Source organism: Lethenteron reissneri, chromosome 24, assembly GCF_015708825.2.
Source record: "Lethenteron reissneri isolate LAM-NWPU_2019-01 chromosome 24, ASM1570882v1, whole genome shotgun sequence".
NCBI classification, from domain to species: domain Eukaryota; kingdom Metazoa; phylum Chordata; class Hyperoartia; order Petromyzontiformes; family Petromyzontidae; genus Lethenteron; species Lethenteron reissneri.
The window spans coordinates 12,632,893-12,653,545 of record NC_083802.1 but is presented as its reverse complement, the minus strand read 5'-3'; the positions used below and the strand labels follow the sequence as shown (position 1 = coordinate 12,653,545).

The following is a 20,653-nucleotide window of genomic DNA, read 5'->3' as shown; positions in this document are numbered from 1 at the left end:
GGCGTCATCTGGTCCAACACCATGTGAGACTAGGCTCTAGGAAAAGCTATCTCGGGTGTGGACCAATCAATTTCAAGGACAGTGCATACATTTTCAGAGTTGTGTTTTTTGTTTGCATTCCGACCACAGGTATTGTGGTCAATGCAAACATGACTCCTTGTAAAAAAGGTGTCCGTTTTGTTGCCAGATAAAAGGGTAAAAAAAACAATTATCAATTATCATTGGGTGCTTTGTTGCTATCATAACGCCTTTTTATCACACGCTTTTATTTAACTCACTGTCTGTTGTCGTATCCTCAAATCTTGTAACTCAATTTTAACCTACTTCCAAATGTCGTATCGACTGCAAACTTGGTATACGTATGTCATACTGGTGACAATACTATATTCTATCATTGAAAATAAAAAAAAATCTATTTTTAAACAATATTTTTTTATATGTTATGTTTTGGCTTCGGTCTAATTGTCCACGCTCAACTGACGTTGGCTGTAAATCACCACGGCCCCTTACGTTATGGGAAGCCTCGGGGTCACTTCCTGGAGTCGTGGAGTTCTGCCATTACGTGTACGGTACATTTCATTAAAGCGTGTTTTTTGAGTAATTCTAAATATTATTTTTTATTCCAATGTGTTTCTAGTATTGAAAGGCAACACCTTGGAATGTCAGCATGAATGAAAATCTCTAAGTTATACAGGGTGTTCCAAAAAGATGGACCCAATTTCAAAGCAGTATATTTCACGATGGCAACATGTTACAATTACACAAAAAGTTACAAACGGTTAATGAGTTATCAAGGTTTGCTAACCATTTTATAAATGCTTTATGTGGCCTCCACCTGCTGTACAGACAACATCGAGACAATAGTTGAATTCGTCCCAAACGCCTCTCAAAGTGTCTTCTTCCACTGAAGTCACCGCTGCCGTGATTCTTTTTATGAGGTGTTCCAGATTAGCCAGGAATGGTGGCACAAAAACACGGTCTTTTACGCATCACCAAAAGAAAAAGTCGCAGGGTGCGATGAAACGTACGCTGCACCGCAATTACGGATTCAGTCTTGCTGAACTGCAGAACGCAAAACGCCGGGAGAGGCATCTAGCGGTAATCATTTTAAACTCGATGCCCCGCCCTTTCAAGTGGTAAGAGTTTCATTCATGGGCGGTTCGTGGTTGCAGAGATATAGCGATTTCTAAATCAGGTCCATCTTTTGAAACACCCTGACATTAAGTAACACCAAAACAGGTATACAAAAATTCGAAGGTTATTGCCGACCTTCACAATCTTAACACAACGCGTTATTTGTAAAAGATATCACCATCGCATACATTTTATATTTTCAAGTTTGTGATTATGCATTGATAAAGAATTCTTGGAAGAAACATTAGTTCCCAAAATGTACAAAAGAAACAAACAAATGTTCACATAGCGCAGTAAATTAAAGATTTCTTTTTATTTTATTTTCAAAGTGAATACATAAAATCTGTAAATAAGGAGCTTATGTCGGAATCCGTGAAACCGTGAAGGTGTGAGTTCCTTTCTGCTCCAAACACGCGACATCCATCCCGTGCAGCGCAACTCGCAATGACGAGGCTAAACCTTCCGTACGCGTAAGAATTTGAGAAACATAAATTAATGCATTTACGAAAAAATAGCTATAACAATGCTGTCAGATAAACAGGGCGTTAGTGAAGATATTTATATATATTTCCCAATATATAAGTAAAGCTATACAGGTAACCTAAGGATTAATCCTTAGTAATGAAAGGTGTGCAAAATGCACGTTTAAAACATTACACAAGCTTCAATAATAACATGGCTTAAACTAAACCACGTACTCGTACAATAAATGTTGTGTTTCAAAATGTTTTTTTTTCTCAACTTCGTTTTATTGCTTTACAAATAGGGAACAACTATAAATGTGTTACATTCAAATATATATTACAAGAAGGTAATTACCGGAAAACGGTAAGAATAGGGAAATACTCTACTGAGTGATGGGGACATATAGGAGATGAAAACCATAAAGTTATTGCAGAAACAATTGAACAATTGACTGCATTTAATTGTGCATTCATAACACTTTCTTTAAGTGGAAACACTTAGTGTGTAAAATAGAACATTGGTTTAGGGTTGCCATTAAAATGGTAGAACTTTTTGAAAAAAAGGGCCGTTCCAGCATTTGGCTAAAGTTACACTGTATTTACTGAAAAGCATTGACATTATAACAGCATTTTAGATTTCACCTTAAAGAGAAGCATTACTATTTGGCCCACTGGTATTTTACTTGGTTAGACAAGTTTAAAACGACACATCTGTAAATTGTAATAACATTATATAGCATGTGTTAAAAATAATTGTAACATGCAAGCAGCGCTGGAACTGCCCTTGTTCACCAAAATTGCTGAATGTTACCAACCCTATACTCATGTTAACAATACTGTCTACTTAAAGCAACACCTGTGCATTTTAGCATTGACGACAACTATGATTCATCTTACAATGTACAAACATCTTAACGCATAGCATTCTTTCATGGCGAATAAACAGAGTTGAAATAAAGGAGAGAGAAAAAAAAGACAATACGTTTCCCTCCAAGTTTGAGCCATACAAGGTGTCATACTTTTTGGACACTGAAAATGCAATGTCTTTACGGCTTTCATCCATCAGAAACTGCACCTACTCAAATTCTCCAAATATAGATTTCAACATACACTATATAAACCTTTTATAAATATTATCATCCCTTGTCATAACCCTGCAATAATCTGTAGGGTTTCCTTCCCATGATTTATACTTCTAATTGCCAAGTGCTGCAAAAGCGAGCATGACAAATTATACTTTTGAAAAGCCTTGTCTGGTAGTGACTGTGTAAAATTTAAAATTAGCATGCAGCATATTAATTTTCGGACTTTAAAAAGTGTATTTTTTGTCATCTTATTGCCTTCCACATTTCAATTTGCAAACCACTTGTTGGACCGAAAAGATGCATGTACATTCTTGGGAAACACAAGAGGGCATCCCTGAGACGCGGGAGATGAGTGATCACACGGTCTAATTGGTTTGAGATCTAAACACGTAACCATGTATGAAATTATTGGTGCAAGTGCTATAAAAGTTAAGCGTTGTATGATGGAAAAAATATATAAAAGCATTGTAATTAAAAGGCGTTGACATTTTCACTGTTGTGCTAGAACAAAATGTTGTTAGATGCATTAAAAAAGCCAATATTTTACATATCAGGACTAACTGAAATTATATTTTCCATCACAATACTGATTATAAATGTGGATGAATACATTTTGAAAGTCCCAATACTATGGTGGACTTGTGGAGGAAACAAGTTGGGTATTTTGCAAAGGGCATTAAGGGACTGCAATTTTTTTTGTAATATGAACTTTGAGTGCTTAGTAATACTGAATGTCAGTAATTAAAATAAAAACAAAAATACACGTTACAGGTAAAAAAAAAACTCAAGCTTTAAAAGGAAAGTGCAAAGACCATATTAAGGGCAAGTCAAATGAGAAAAAGTGGGTGCTTTTGGCACCAAACCTACCCAAGAGCATACTTGATTGTCTAGAGTAAAAGTATGTTATTTACATACAAAACTTTAATACGCTGGAATATTTCATTGAAAATTATTTCACACTCCAAAGTTACTGTTCTCTGCACGATGTTGGACATTATAACGGTTGAATCGTCAGATCCAAAAAAAAAGATTTTGGCATTTTAAAAAATGTATTTAATTTGTTATATAAAAGAAAAGTAACAAGATATAAATTATGGGCCATTGAGACAGCATTACACGCAAGAGTATGAATTGTGCAGTAAATGGGAAAACCATGAATATAGGGCTTTAGTCTAATGCCTTGCACATTTTAGCGTTAGAAACACAAGCAGCATATAAAGGTTAAGCAATGAAATGGTCATACACATCCCTACTTCAATCAAAAAGGACTATCCCTGAGAAAGGCTAGAGGTTACGAGATCTGTTAAAAGGAACCTTCGAAATGTCACCACTACAAACCAACATCACAAAGATCTATAACAGGACACATGAAAACAAAACCATTTTCCTTCAATATATTATTTGTGTTGCTTGCACAAAACAATACAACAATGGGATTCTGTCACCTTACATCGCTACAAACCCACACTAACTTAACCATCAACATCACTAATCTCTCAGCCGAGAACCAAAGACGAAAGGATGAGTTGAACACCAATACATATTACAATAAAAAATAATGCTCTTAAAACAGTGAATTCTTGTAATTTTTCCACAAACCCAAATTATTTACTTCTTTAATTCAAAGGTAGAGAAGAGATACTTCAATTCAGGTATACAGCAAGACACCTTAATAATACCATTCTTACTTTTCCCATGTTCAAAATAAACACTAAATGCTACATAGTTGTGCTGGAGGCTTAAAAAAGTACTATACGCAAAAATATATAATGCAAAATTACACGTTAAAACGTGTTTGGCTTTATTCGAGGAACCAAGAGACATAGGATAAAAAAACACTAATGAAAAATATTACTTTAAAAGCCAGCAATTGTATAAGCTTTCCTTCAATGGGTTATTGCTACCGTGGGGAATTTAATGTCTAGTGAGACAGTGAAAAAATCATAATTTTGCTCGATGAATTCCTTTATCATTAAATGTATTGTCACTCTCCCTGAGACTATGACCCAGTTAACACATACACACACCATTCATTAAGTCGAAATAACACAAATCTGTATACATATGCATACAGAATTATAAACACTTAATAATTGTACACACACAAAAGCAATCAACCCAGGCACAAATTGATGAACGCATACCATGTAAGTATGCGTTGCTATGTACATAATGGGATTTGAAATTACGAACGAATGTGAACCATCACGTTATTTTCGAAAAACAGTGATTGTGATGATATACTACTGGTACGTATACAAAGGAGTCTCAGAAAAAAAAGTGTCAAAGTACAGAGAAGACATTAAAGGGAACATGTCAACAAATCGGGACTTGAACACTCCCATTCATTCATTCATTTTTCTACCCACCCAAACAAAAAAGGTGCTCAAGCACAAATATAGATGCAACTCACATCTGTATAGTCCCCAAATGTATATCTAGACAAAAAATACTATTGCACTAGGGAGCAAGGAGCAAATAATGTGTGCAAAAATGTTTTTAAAGGGAAAAAAATAACAAGTAGCAAATCATGAAGGTTACTCTACGTATGCGGCATCCAATAGTACATCGACATATATATAAATTGGAACGCTGTCTTCAACACGTAAACAATTCCACACTGCCACCAAGCCACCACCACTTCCTTTTCTCATGCTGGAATGTTTGCAGAGCACCACCAATTAGCCACCACCAGACACTTTAGCAGAAGCATGTGCGCAATGTCACTTTTTTCATCGTTATTTTCATTATTGTATTTTTTTTAAAAGGCGCACATCCAATTGACCTACCAAAGTAGTGAAGCCACAATACCAAATGTAACGTGTACTCAAAAATGTATAGATGCACTTATAAACCTGGGCCGGATTGGGTTATATAGGGCATACGAATGATCAGTTCTTCCAATTGTGTGTACAATTATACACGCAAATACAATTGTATTGTCTGTCAAATCAAAGTCCCTTTTTTGGAAATTTAACGTGGATAATGCATGCAATAAAATTGTATTGTCATTTTACTCTTAAGTCACCAGTTATCAAAATTTGCTCACAGACCAAAATAATAAGCAGTTAGGTATGCAGATGGTGGGAGAAAACACATTGGCGTTTGTGAAAGTTTCGTACAGTATTTGGTACATTTACGCACAAAAATATACTCTTAAAAATTTGAATGCACAATACATCTTACAACGTTTTACCCAAAATATAAGGTGTCTTCAAAAAAAATACACACTTTTCAAAAATGCGTAAATCTCATCAGCACGATTGTATCCAGACAAGGCTTTTTGACATGTCTCTGCTCTTCATAACCATTGGAACTTTTAGTGCGGATGCCACAAAGACGAGGATCAAGTGTAATACTATAATTTCCAGGTTACAAATTAAATAAGAATCCATAAACCATTTCAACTCTTAGTGCGGGTGTCACAAAGACAATGGTGAAGTGTAACACAGCAATTTCCAGGATACAAATCAGAATAAAGTATTGTTTTCTTAATAATCTACTTTGAATGCCCATGCTAATAAAACGCTTGTTTTAGTTACATACTAAAACAATTACATATAAGAAAATACATAACTTTACAGAAAATAGACGTGCTGTTTTGTTTATGTAATTTTTACAGTTATGAACTGACTGCATTGTTTTTCAGTTTGAGTCTAATATCCACACTTATATCATTATAATCAACGATCATAACCGTTCAAATTCGTGAGAATATTAATGGCAACATTTTCAAGATTTGGAAAATTGGTTTAACAATGTGCAATAAAATATCAAGGGCTTAAAAGTACTGGCACCCGTCTATATACATGGATTAAAATGTACCACTTTAAAATATATTATCCTGTTTGTAGTAATTTTAGTAACGCGTTTGTTCTACATACTTTGCATGGAAAGAATATTGTAACTTCAGATTTTTATAAACGGCATTTGAAAATTGAGAAACGTGCCACGGACATTTGAGTGTTAAGCGACTTGCGTGCCGTAACCAACGGTGGGACACATTATGAACAAATGTCCACTTGCAGCGTATGCCAGGAGCACAAGTGGTATACGTCCACTGAGGCCATCAGCTGGATATACAACTTCGCCGTCAATTTATAGTTGGTACTCAATTCATATCCATACGAAAGAGAGTGTTACACTTCTCCATTAAAATGTACAGCCTCAAATAATTAGGACAAATGTAGGAACGGAATATCACAAATACAGGACTATTCGTAAATAAAAAGGACATTCAACCACGGAAAGAAAAAAAACAACAATTGATTGTCAACACTGTAGCCTTTCTTAAAGACTTCCACTCTTGCAAAGATACATTCATCTCTTCGCTTCATTTACCCTGAATCCAACAGTTATAGCGTCTTGTTTTTTTCCCCCCCAAGAGTAATTTCTTGAAACCAATAAAATATACATTTCAAGTCTTTTAAAATCTAAAATTGCCATACCACACTGATGCCTGGTGAGTGCTAAAATGAATATATACAGCCCAGTTTACACATTACTTTTTTTATGACATGACTGTGATCGGAGCCAAATCCTTTGGCTCTTCATAACAGGGACGGAGTTAAGTGCTTATTTTGTTAATGTTAAGGTTATAATGCTTTAAGCAATTAAAGGGAAACGACATTTGTTTTTATTTTCACTCTAAAATTATACAAAATATAGTGTTTGTAGTGCCTAAAACACATCAGGTGTAAAATACTATCGCTTTAAACTATCAGTAGTTTGTTCAAAGTTTGAGAAAACAATTTAGCATGCATACACTGCATGAGATTCAGGCCAATCTTCCAGAAGCCTCCACTGGCTGAAAGAAAACAAAATACACTCATGCAGCTTGGAATTAATGTGCAATTTATACTATACTTGTGTTTAGTGTGCTGCGATAAAATAGTCAAATCACAGGGTTTACGTTTTTCAAAATAACGTTTCGCATAAAACGCGTTACGACTTGTCAAAAACATACCATATACCTGGGTATTTCCAGATAACGTGAACTAAAATGGCAGGAATTTGTGTTAGAATGTTGTTATTGGTTCTGCTGGAAATTTATTGCTAAGTGCACACCACCAATCCGGGTGGAGAATGCTCATCAGTAGAGGCTTTACTGCTTGTAGAAAATATTTTCATGTTGATGCTTAGTTTGTTGTTGTTGTCGTTTTACATTTACCACACCCTGCTGGTCAGTTGTTGAGCATCACACTTTGTATAACTTCAGCAAGCTGAGGCTTTATGTGAAGCGACGCTTATCACTAAAGTTCAAGTTTTCGTAGAAAGTGGGACACAGGTGAAATATAGTGAAGTCAAGCACGGCTTCTTGCTACAACACAGCATGTTGTCGCTGTGCATCTTGTTACTGAATATTTTCTTTTAGCAAACCGGCAGTAAGATTCCTCGTCATTGGCTCTGGTACCCATCCATTTAGAATGGGAAAAAAATGGGACCAATGGGAAGCTGGCCTCACAAGAGATTTCGCAAGAAAAGATTGATTAGCGATGATACCTTGGTTCATGTTGCACACCGGAATTAGAAAAAAAAAACGAGTTCATTTCAGTTATGTGGAAATCCTGATGATGAAAATTAAGTTTTACCCCTTCTAAAAAGAATGGTGCACACCATGAAACCAGTGTAGATACTAATCTTGTTGTGCTTCGTTCAGATAGTTGAGTGAACTGAAACGCGCCAGCCTTTAAATAATCCATCATTAGATCTGAAACTCCTACTTCATGGAGTGCATCCCACCCTAAATGCTTTAGAGCCATGGATTAACATCACATTGGTGGAATATCCATTACATCTCCAATAAATGCAGTGGATTGTTGGCTCAAAACAATTTAAGATGGGGCAGCTCTAAATATTTTTTCCTGAGCTCCCTCGAAACTCACCTGCAGCACTGAGCAACGGACCCTGTTATGTCGAAATATTCCTGATGGTTTTGGTTGCGAAAATGCGAGGTAACTTCAGCTTGAGCCAGCTGCCGATAGTTTCTATCATGATAAACTTCACAGCAGAAGTGCCTTTGCAATCCTACCTTCAAACAATGCTCTGGTGTGCATCTGTATCATCCGTTGATTGCATTTGTGTTCGCGTTGTGACAGCCACTCAATTGTCCGCTAAGCACTGAAGACCACTTGAAAAAAGTTGACTTGCAGTGTGAAGATGGGGGTGGGGGGGGTGGTGCGAGTGGCTTCCATCAATATTAACGCCTGGCTGAGACCACTTTGACATAGCGAGGGGAATGGCTAGGATTGAAGGTGGGTACAAGGAGGGACGAGGGAGATCAAGAGTGGGCTGTGAAATACACAAGCAACCGGTGTTGGATCCCATGTGCTATTGCTTCAGGTAGCTTCTGAGCCTCGACTCAAAACTCATGTGCCGCATGCCGAACGGTGTTCATAAAACCCCCCCGCCAGCCCTCCCCAACCAATGTCACGTGCAGACAAGCAGCACTAGCAGCAGCAGCGGCGGCAGCAAATGACAGTGGGCATCAGTTCCCGTTGGCTGCTGAGCCAGGCTGCAACTGCTGGATGTCAGAGCTGAAGAGCTCCTTGTAAAGAGGCGGGAAGTGGGAGTGCACTATATCCTGATGACCCTCTCGGAACTCCTGAAACTTCTCCATGTGCAGCGCACACACCTGTCGTAGGACTCCCACCTTGGGCAGCAACTGTACACGCAACAACAAAACCAACACCAAATGTTGACCTGAATTTTGCATGGCATTACGTTCATGCGATTGTAAATCGAGCAGCGATGCGTACGAGCAAACATTTGCGGGACATTGGGCCATCGTAAAATGCTAATATTTCAACTGCTGTCATTTAAAATTGTGAATTCGGAATAATTTTACAAAAGCAATTAAATTTGGTACACATTGAATCATAATTCAGGAGACCGTGTACTACTTCGTGAATTAAACTATTTTCTCAAGCAAATGTTTAAAAAGGTATAGATTGTGCAATAACTTTGCATAAACTAAAGTTGATTTCAGCGTTTCCCTGTTTAACATTGCTGCAACACTGTGGGGAAAACGTTGCATGAGGCTCTGCAGTACACAACCTCATTCAAAACAGATGACTAAATACAAATGCAAGCACTTTATTGATTTAAATAAGCAATTCAAGCATGAAAACAATGGGCAACAAATTTGCTTTGTTAAACATTGGATGTTGCGCATTAAATGAGCAATGCACAAAGTTACACGAACAAAAGATGCATCCTTAAAATTCAGCATTAGAATGCTTCCTGTGTATTAACTGCGCAAGTTTAACTGCGTCGATTTTAATTTTAATTGCTTAATCTTGAAATAAAAAAAAGATACTGGATCACATTGCCCACAGGATTTGAACACATGCTCTATAAACCAGTAATATATATTGGAATGTAGACCAACCTTGTTGAGCATGTTGTCATTCATACGATGCTTGCAAACCACATGCCGGAAGGCAAGGTTAATTTTTTCTGCCAGCTTCTCCACCTTTATTGAATCCTGCAGCCATTGCCGGTCTGATGGACAGAAAATAAAATGTCAGGAACTGTTATCAGTGGCGTATAAGCACAGGCTTAAAAACGCTATAGTGCTGCTGTCACTGGCATTGCAAAATCCTAAAATATATATTTCAAGCAACGGCCCTTCTCAAAAGCACAAGGGCATTGCTTAAACCTGAGCTTATCACGTATATTTTCAGCTACAAAACAGTGTTGATGATGGCTGTTTTAAGCATTTGGCATTGGACAGTGCTTGCTTTCAATTACGGTATCTATTTATTACTCCCTCCGTCACCTTATGTACTTGCTAATGAAAAGGATTAACCCCTTCATCTTTAAGCCCAAGTGACAATTTATGTGAAGGTGTGTAACATAAGTATCATTGAGTGTTTTGCACCACAACATTACATTAGGCAGATGACATTTCAAGAAAGGTTTAAAACTCGAAAATAAACCTCCATGGAATCAAACTTAATTTTACAGTTAATGTTCATGTGTTATGCGGCAATATTTTTTAACATAACAGACTAGGGAAAAACTAAGACAAAACAGCCTTGACAAAATTGCAAATACCGAAACCCATTAGTACACCGTATCTTGGCCATCTCTATGGTACATGTAGCAAACCAAAATATGAAGACAAAACCTACAGCATTAATGTTTAATTTTACACAAAATAACACTTAAACTTGATTTTTTTAAATTATGGATTAAAAACTATTTAAATCATTTTTCGATTTAAAGCTTTCGTGGCTGCAGGGATTCATCTTCTTGGTTATTTCGGTAAAGTCACGTAGAAGGGAAATAATAAAATAATAAAAATAAAACAATAAAATAATTCTCACGACGTTTCGGCCACAACGGCTGCTTGCGTTGTGGCCGAAACCGTCATGAGAATTATTTTATTACATCTAAATAATCCCAAAATAAATAAGCACATTTCACTGAAATGGTATGCTGAAAAGGTTCCCAAAAATCCTTGCCTTCTTTTGTGAGCACATAGTTAACATGCAATAATGCACTGAAATGTAAAAGGTGTTCAAACACAAAGCGTGCAGAGCCACAAAAGAAGACGGAGGGAGGTGAAAATTACTCCTCACCGGACGAGACGAGCACAGAGGCCGAGAAGAGAGCAATGTCCTCCTCCTTGAGTTGCATCGCGCAGAGGCTCTTGGCCAAGTCGAACATGGCAGTAATCAGGTCATCGCAGCCTGCATGTAACACGCAGCCACATACGCACGTATCACTTTGAAATCTCACGGTGGAAGATCAATGCAAGTCAAAAATAAACCTCTGTGAATAGCAACATAAGCCCTTGGCCTAGTGAACCTCTGCATGTGCCTTGATCCTTTGTGAGGTGCCTGTGGCACTTTTTCCTTTAGGGCATTATACAGTGACTAACAATTTAAAGCATATGATTTAAAGGGCTGGTTAGTATATGACACTATTACCTGGTAACCTGAGTGCACTTCTCAGCCACGTATGCTATCTGTAGCAAGTAATATGTAAAACCGGTCCGGGCTGCTACCCACCCCTTCCCCAATCCACACTGACCAGCAAAGTGAAGTATGGTCAAAACAACCTTCACAACAGACACAGCGTGGGTGAGGCCTTTACTCAGCAGTGGCTTGACAAACAGTTGTACGTTATGATAATTATTTAGGGAGGCACAGTTGTGACATTTGTGCCTCACAACCAAGACGGCCTGTGTTCTATTCCCGACCCGGGTGCTTTTCAGCATACTGTTCGGATGTTCTCCCCCTGTTTCTGCATGGGTTTTCCCTGGGTTCTCCGGTTCCCTCCCATTGCTTAAAAAAATCCTCCACAATATACCTGATATGTTGAGAAGACATGACAATGCCAAAATATACTTGAAATTGACTCAATTGTGATCGCGTTTAGCAACATCACCCGCTAATGGCAAAAGTTGGCAGGACCCTCGTGCTAAAGTCTTGGAGACTCGGCGAGGCTTTACTTGGTAAACAAGTGTAGGAATAACAACGTACGCTTATATGCACTTTATAAAAACACAACACATTCGAAGACAATAATGCCTTAAAAATAAATTGTATGCAAGAGCTAACTTTTCGGGGAGTGACAGCACATCAATGGCCCTAATTCACAGCACTGTGAAGAAGGTCCACGGACTGAAATGTCACCAATTGCATACTTTTCTTATTCACATATTTCTATGTTAGGCAGTGTTATTCACAAATGTGTTGAGTTTTATTGTTTGTTAATTGTACTTGTGCACCACTACTAATGCACTCACCAAGTACCCTGTCTTATTATGATTATAAAACATAATATATACTGCACATTAATTGTATAATTTATTATACAAAAAACATCCGGTGCATTATATTTCTACACTACTCTGCACAGAGACCACTTTGACCTGAACACATATTACAGGGACATCCATAGGAGTAAATTGCACTTACCTAACGATTTAAAAAGCTGAATGCCACCATATTTTCCATCAAAGAGCACTGTGTTATTGTGTGGATTAAACACTCGGCACATCCTTATCAACACCACCTCCAAGCACCCTGCAATACACAACACAATAAAATCAATTTCATCACGGACAGTGCAATAACAAGGCATGTGATTTTATTTGAGGGAAAAAAAGCACGGGCAATTTTTTTTTATATATATATAAAGCACGGCAAAAAATGTTTTACTTTCCACAAAGAAAACATTAGCGAGTTTTTTTTATCCATGCAGTCACTGCATCCATGTAAAATATCAATTACAAACTATTATAAACTAAATATCAATATAGAAATAAAGTGCTTTCCTATTTTGTGATCGACTTCTCAAAGCTGTGCACAAATATCATATATTGCAAGAGCATTGCTTGTGGTGTATGAAGATCCTTTTTGTAGGAATTCACTATTTACCGACACTGTCTAAACAAACCCTTGTTTGCACTGCAGTGTTTGATAGATATATATAGCTTCGTACCAGCTTTGAGCAGGATGATCTGGTCATTCTGGCAGAGGTCCATGAAGCCATCAATGCGCTTTGCAAACTCCACCACATACTGGATGGCGTTGGTGACCTGAATGGCACACTGCTGCCACATCACCTCCAGAGGCTGTACGTACAAACAAAATGACAATGTCAATACATTTCAAACATTTTTTATGCAAACATTACACATTTAAAATTATTAAATGTCCAGCCACATAATAACAAGTAGAAGGCAAACATAACTGTCATACTCATATTCCCAACCAAAATACATGCATTTGATTTAAACAAGCATTCTGGCATTAATTTCATAGATGGGGAAAAAACATTGCAGAATACAAACATAACTTCCACAATAGATAAACCATGTCCAATTCGGTTTACATTCAGAATTTTACAAACAATAGTGTAGCATAAACATTCAGTCAAAGGGCCAATAAGCCTCATTGCCCTCCAGACTAATTGCAACTTCTGCAAAACACCGTTACTCACCTGACTCTGGCAAACCTTGACTTCCTCATAGGAGTATGTTTGCCATGCCAGCCTCTGCAACTCCGCTGTTGAGTACTGACACGTCTCATTGTGCGACCGTACAATGTTCTGGGCAAGGTGTTCTGCAAGGCCCGACAGCACAGAAACATGTTTAATTATGTGCACAATAACCACCAGATTAATAAAATAACCCAACCAATGTTAATAGTCCCAAGTGGACACAAAGACAAAATTTACCACGAGAGAAAATGTATTTCATGGCGAAGCTAATGGAAAGGTTTGGTGAAAAAGGTGTTGGTATCATCGTGATGCAGCTATAACTGCGCCTGTTAAATTAACATTTTATCAGACAGCTGACCCTCATTGAACAATTTAAAAGTAGAATCTCGTGCAAATGGCAGACTTGGAGTTAAGAATTTAACCAGTATTTACGAAAACAACAATATAACAGGGCCGCAATGACAGTTCCAACTTTTGAGACCAAAAGAACACATTAAGTTAATTTATCTGATTATCTTTAACAAATGTTATCAGATACAATTGTAACATACCAATTTCACTGGTTGGTGTTTTCCCACTGCCGTAGTGGCCATTGCAAAAAGCACTGGCCAAGAATTCCAGGTCGCACGTAAGGTCACCATTAAGGTCATATGTCATGCCAACAGCACCGTTGTTGGCGGTGGCAGACACCACGCACGGTGCTGTGGCCACGCCTGAGCCAGGCTCCTGCTTGATCACCAAACTCCGGGGCCGGTTACCATCTATGTCCAAACCGGACTGGTCCGGAGATGGCTGGCCTGACGCCGAACCGGACCGCGACACGGAGCCCACAGAGGAGGCGGACGAGTTGGAGCTGGGCGGAGTGCTTGTGTCACCGGAGGCTGATGGGAAATAGCAGCTCATCATCATGTCACCCGCGCTCCCCGCCTGAGAGGCCATCTCTGCCAGCTCTGGCCCAAACACGTCGTTGAGGTCGCTCAGCTCGTGGTCCGGGTCGTGAGAGATGCCACTTCCGCTGCCCAAGCCATTGCCTAACAAGCAAACCAACAAGATCACACTTAAGGCTTGCCGTGTTGACGTTGACTTTGTTATGACGCATGTTTGCCAAACTGTGGATTTGTTATCACTAGATAGTATGCCTCCCATTGTCTTATCTTATAAAGTGTGGTTTAATAAATATATACTCTGGCTACCAAAACTACATTGATCGTAGTCTGAATGCTCCATGTTACAAAGTAGATAAAATGAATGAACATGTAATTCAGGAGTGGCTGTACCGTCACAAAAGGTTCTGGCAGAAGAAAAGCAATAAACATTGATTCATACCAACCCAAATGCAACTCCACACTGTGACCTTCTAAGCAGCATATAGGGGGATACACATTGCTAACAGATGGAAGGTAGTTTCCAGGGTAGACAAAAACCTTAGGTCCCAATGCCTAGCATTTTATTTAACAATATTATTAATTTAACGGTTGACAACACAACATAAACGTTGATAAGAATATTTTTAAAGATTCAAGAAGTAAAACATTCACGTTAATGCAGAGTGGCGCATTGTGCTATTTTTAAAAGGGGTACTCGATGACATCTTTGCAACCTACGTGCAAACGCACCATTAGAGTACGGCGTGAGGGGCTCGGCTTCCCCGTGCTGTTGGTGCTGCTGGTGTTGCTGCAGCCGCTGGTGCTTCTGCACCTCCGCGTACAGGCTGTCCCGCTGCTTCTTTGACATCCGGCCAAACTTTACCGCTGCACATGCATGAACAATAAAACAAAAAATTCACAACGCAAACCTTGATGTGTTATTAAAAGCAGAACTATTAAGTGGTTTAATGAATGTGCGATACGACGACTTTCGAAATGGCAAAAAGCAAAAATTATTTCGGTAACAGGAGGAAGGATGACTCAGTGAGGTGGCGATGAATGTGTCTTTACCATCTCGCGACATGCCGAGGGCCAAGCATTTCTGCAGGCGACAGTGTTGGCAGCGGTTCCGGTTCGTGCGGTCGATCAAGCAATTGCGCTGCCGCGGGCAGGAATATGATGCATTGTTTTGCTGACTCCGCCGGAAAAATCCCTTTTGAGCACGGTGCAATGGAAGGAAAGAGTGGGAGAGAACACGGTATAAGAAAGGTGAATTCGTAACTACACTAAAAGTATATTTCTACGGTAAAAAAAAATTGCAAAGGCAGTTAAACCCATTGTTTTACAAAAAAATGTTGTATCGGGGAATACCCACTCATGCGATAATCAGCAAGAGACAAGATACATGTATTCCCATCAACCCACATTGACCAGTGAGGTAGTCAAGGCACTCAGAAATGTTTTTTTTTTTTACTTTAATTGGTATCACTTTCAGGCGGCATGCGATGTGCCTCTGTATTAGAAGAAATACATTTTACTGTTAGAGAATGTCAATATTATTTTAAAGATGAATTATCAAAAATAACTGTGATGAAAATTCAAACTGAAAAGCCCATGGTAACAGTACCAGGCAAGTTGTCAAATTTCAGAACAGTAATGCAATTTGCAGCTCCATATGTACAATACTATTTTATCTTCATATGCCGACTCGAAATATATCCAATTTACTACAAAAATGTGTGAACTGTTCAAAATAGGCAGCATTTTCTAACTTTTGATCTGAATTCTATTATCACATATAAAAGTAGGAGTAATACATCAAAGTGACGCGATGTCCCTTTTGTGGGTTCTAATTAGCATCCTTTTCCACTGAACCGTGCAGGATGAATGCATGCAACACCCGGCCTCCAATCCGTTCATCGGTGTTTGAAAACACACGTCGTCTCTCCCAGGAAGCCATCCTGCTGGTCTAATTAATAACTTAACAGTCAGCTTTTCTCTTCATGCAGGGAATGAAGCATTAATCCTGTGATTACATTTCTTATTCATTTAGAAAATATATTTTTGGAAACAAAACAGGTTAAAATAAAAAAGGATTATATAAAAAAAACAATAAATGTGCAAACAAAAAAGATTAATGGGTAAAAATCTCATTCTGCTACGTCAAGCTGTCAATGTGTATTATTTCTCAGCGAGTAAGCACGCATGCATGTATAAATAAACAATTATGCCTTTTAGGAATATTTTTATTTTCTTTTAAAGCAAAGTACCACGTATAAGAAACACTGAATAGTGGGTAATTTTATTCATCCACACGTTTGTAACAGAGTGGAATTTTAACCTCACACCATTCATGTGAAGGGCCACTACCCAAAACGTTAGCCAGTCATGTATGTTTATGTTACACAGCAGTGTTCAATGTGAACAAGGCGATTTCTGTTGTGCTCTCACACCACTGGCAAAGCAACCCCTTGATGTTATTTGTAATGTATAGGTGTACTCACTTGAGTGCCATATTTATAAAACATACCAGTAAGGTGACAGAAAACAGCACTTAATGCAACACAATTTGAAGATGTATATCCCAAACACAATTGGTCTGGGCAGACTATTGGGTGTATCGACATGTGTTAATGCAGATTAATTCACTCCTCTGGAACAGAGTGCATATCCTTCAAGGTGAGCTATACTGATGAAGTTGTACATGAGAAGCAATCATTTTGACATTGGATAACCACAACAACGGTTGTTTTATTTTAAATAATTGAATTAACATATTAATGTGCATACCTTAAATACTGATAACTAAGGCCAGTGGTACTCCTAACATAAATGCAATAAGTGGTTCAAACACATTATAATGGGAAATGTTCTAAAAGACAAATCCCTCTATTTTCACCTTTCTAAAAAAATGTGCACAAGTGAATATGTTCCAGGTAGGTCAAACAATTTTAGTCATGAATTTTACGTCAATAACTTTTTTTCACAACTAACACATTTTACATATATTTTTTTTTAAATCGCAAAAGGAAAACTAAAATAATGTATTAGGTGTACTATAAACAAACATCAAATAATATGCAAACCTTGACTTATAGTCTGAGCAATTTGCAAGAATGAGGGGTCTCATACTACTGTTTACCCTACTATGCGCGTTTAAAATGGGATTTGCTTTAGGGAAAACAAGAGTGGACAGGAGAAGGCGGAGGTCATACCTTGCAGCCCTCACACGTGATGACTCCGTAATGAATCCCTGATGACTTGTCGCCACAGATCTTGCACGGGATCACCTCAATTTGTGCTGAAACACAGAGGCCCGCGTATTCACATGACGTACAAGTACAGGCTTTTTAAATCCTTCATATTAAGTTCACTTGCTTGCTTGCTTGCGCGCTTACGACCGTGCAAATCTTTCGGTCGTTTTTTAACCCACTTCCCGTGATCCAATCGAGCTGACATTTTGCAGACTCGTTGTGCGTGACAATTTATTTTCGTGAATTTTTTTTTCCAAAATTCTACACTTTTTAGGAAAAAATAAATTATATTTAATTACCAATTGCTTAATGGTGGCAGGCAATCATCTGACCCATAGGTGGCAGCCATCTCAAGCCAGAGGACGAGAGGACTCTCGCCGCCACGCATATAAAGGATTTATAGTGAAAAACTTTGTTTTTACGGGTTAATTTTTTTGTCAGTCCATTGTTGGATGAGGGCCCACACACGCCATGCCACCCATGGGGGTTATTTGATTGAACTGCGTAACTCTCGTCATCAGTGCTGGTTGGTGAAGACTACTATAGATTTTACTACACTGCCCTCTGCTACACCACAGAGCCCCACAAACAATAAAAGTGGTTGGGCATAGCGGTTACCGATCCACACACTATGCAGGCTCGACATTGCTTACCTTCTGACATTAAAATGTAATTGGGTGCATTCTCGGTAATTTGCTCAGTCTAAGCTCATGATCCCAACTAATTCACTCTTGAAAAAAATTATGTAGGCATTCACCTATTCTTCATGTCAGGCTGTATAATCAGTCACGTGAAACCTGACTTGAGAGCACAACACAAAAATACATCTTTCATATTTTACGTAATGGAATATTCAGTCATCAAGTGCCTCTTCTGCGGTTTAATTTACATGCACCACTAGATGGCGGTATTACAGCAAACCCGTTCATCACCAATGCCGACTTAACATTTTCAATTATACTCGACGTCGAAAACGAATCCGCTAACTAGAAGCATCACAACATGGCAAAATTCTGTAAAAAAAAAAAGAATCAGGACTTCCACAGGCTTAAAAACAAAAAGCTCAAAATGCAAAGTAAACGTCTCTGATCGATGTGACATTGCGAACAGGCACAGTGGGTGCCATATCGTGTCCGCGGGGTAATTAAATAAGTACCAATTCTGCCGTAATTCTGGTCAGGACGTCCCAAACACCAGCGGGTAGTATGTCCTATACCTGACTGCAAGCTTACATGGCATAAACCTGCATTTGCACAGCACAAAATGTAATTTTTTTCAGCTTGCCATAATTTTAGTTTAGTTTCTGCTCCCACATAGGTGGTCCTTCATGTGGAATTACATGTAAAAATAATAATTAAAATATTTAGAAAGAGGGCCACCGCCCAGGTGTATTTGACCTACATAGCTCTAAGTATATGCCTGCTGCTAAACGATGTCATTTATAACTGAACTGGACAAGCCAGTTGGGTAAGTGAGCCTTCTCTTAAAACAACTGGGACGTCCTCGATCTTGCCTCACGTTTCCATAAAATTAACAATCTGAAGGCTAAACTCCGTGAAATGATACTAATGTATTTTTTTAGCTTTTATATCTACTTAAGCTGGGTACGTTGCTTTATTTAAATAGTAATGTCAAGTTTCACCATTTCCCTTAAGCACATTAATAACACACAGATGAACATGCACACTGGTGTAAAAATGTATGCGAAACATACGAACTTCGTGACGTAAATATTATTCCAATACCCCAATACAATATTGGTAAAATTATAATACAGGAATGTTGCAAGAAGGCATTTTTTACTCCCTTTAAAATGTGTTTAACTGCTGCTATTTAAAAGCCATTGTCAACATCAAGTTCAACGAAGCGCCGTGACATTTATTAACAACGTGATACAATGTAATATATCCAGATTCAAATGCACTCACGTAATTTTGGTACGCCAGGGTACAGTTAATCTTAATCCGAAGCCACTTATCATCTCTGAAGGGTGTGGTTGACTTTGTGCCAAAGGCAGCAGGAATATACACGAGTATTGTCTCTTCCTTTGTTCGAGTTAACAGGATGTTTGTAATCCTATAGATTTCGTTTAAACATTAAGACCTTAAAACAATGTGCATCAGAAAAACCAATAATTGCAATTTTAAAATTAAAGCCACCTTATTTCGTTGATTGCCTTCACCATTAATGATACAGCCTAATTACTTACACCCACACACATTTTTTGGACTTTCAGAACTTTTAACGAGATACATTCTTAAGTTATATACTCTATGTCCGATTAACATGGTTGGCTACATACGATGGTGCAAAAGACGTTCATCGCTCATGCGCACATTACAGGCTTGCTCATCTCATGTCAGGTCTGACTTTATACATTTATCTCAACATTGATGTATTTCCCCATGTGACTTAATTTTTCAGCTGTACTTTCACAATGCAACAGGGTGCCTTTGAAGCCAAATGCTGCTCTGTTTTTATTCCAAGTATACATTATCAGTGTAATTACAGACAGAAATAGGAAGACGTAGATTCGAGAACACACACAAGTTACAGGACTTTACATCACTTCGTTCACTACAAGCGATGACGGGTGGTGGTGGAGAATAATGGGAGGTCCTAACCAAAAGGAACACTATCAAGAAGATGTCCACTGTGGAGCAGAAGCAATAAATCAGCGTATGTTGCAGGTGCACAACTTCCAAGGCATTCATCCAGCAGTGGATTTATCATGTTTGATGATAATATTGATGGAACCTTAGCAATGAATAACAGACCACATTGGTTAAATAATGTATATTATGCTCAATACGTTTCATCTTAATTTACCGCATAAGGCATACACGTCATATCTTACAGCCTTTCGTCAATCCACTGCGGGATGAAGGCATCCC

The 20,653-nt window shown here is 38.2% G+C and overlaps 1 protein-coding gene across 3 annotated transcripts in view; it reads right to left on the bottom strand.

Annotated features, from left to right (window-relative positions):
- Nucleotides 1-1,438: 1,438 nt before the first annotated feature.
- The window catches only part of LOC133346609 (nuclear receptor ROR-beta-like), a 140,767-nt gene continuing 121,552 nt past the window's right edge, over nt 1,439-20,653 (bottom strand). For 2 of the 3 annotated variants that reach the window (XM_061558296.1, XM_061558299.1), the window contains exons 2-11: nt 17,721-17,806; nt 15,577-15,718; nt 15,256-15,390; nt 14,191-14,670; nt 13,640-13,761; nt 13,139-13,271; nt 12,613-12,720; nt 11,269-11,379; nt 10,074-10,186; nt 1,439-9,347 (exon numbers count right to left, since the gene is read on the bottom strand). In XM_061558296.1, the coding sequence (XP_061414280.1) occupies nt 9,171-9,347; nt 10,074-10,186; nt 11,269-11,379; nt 12,613-12,720; nt 13,139-13,271; nt 13,640-13,761; nt 14,191-14,670; nt 15,256-15,390; nt 15,577-15,718; nt 17,721-17,806 (1,607 nt within the window). In that variant the 3' untranslated portion in view covers nt 1,439-9,170. The remainder of the gene's footprint in view (nt 9,348-10,073; nt 10,187-11,268; nt 11,380-12,612; nt 12,721-13,138; nt 13,272-13,639; nt 13,762-14,190; nt 14,671-15,255; nt 15,391-15,576; nt 15,719-17,720; nt 17,807-20,653) is intronic. The other variant, XM_061558297.1, reaches the window with a different exon arrangement.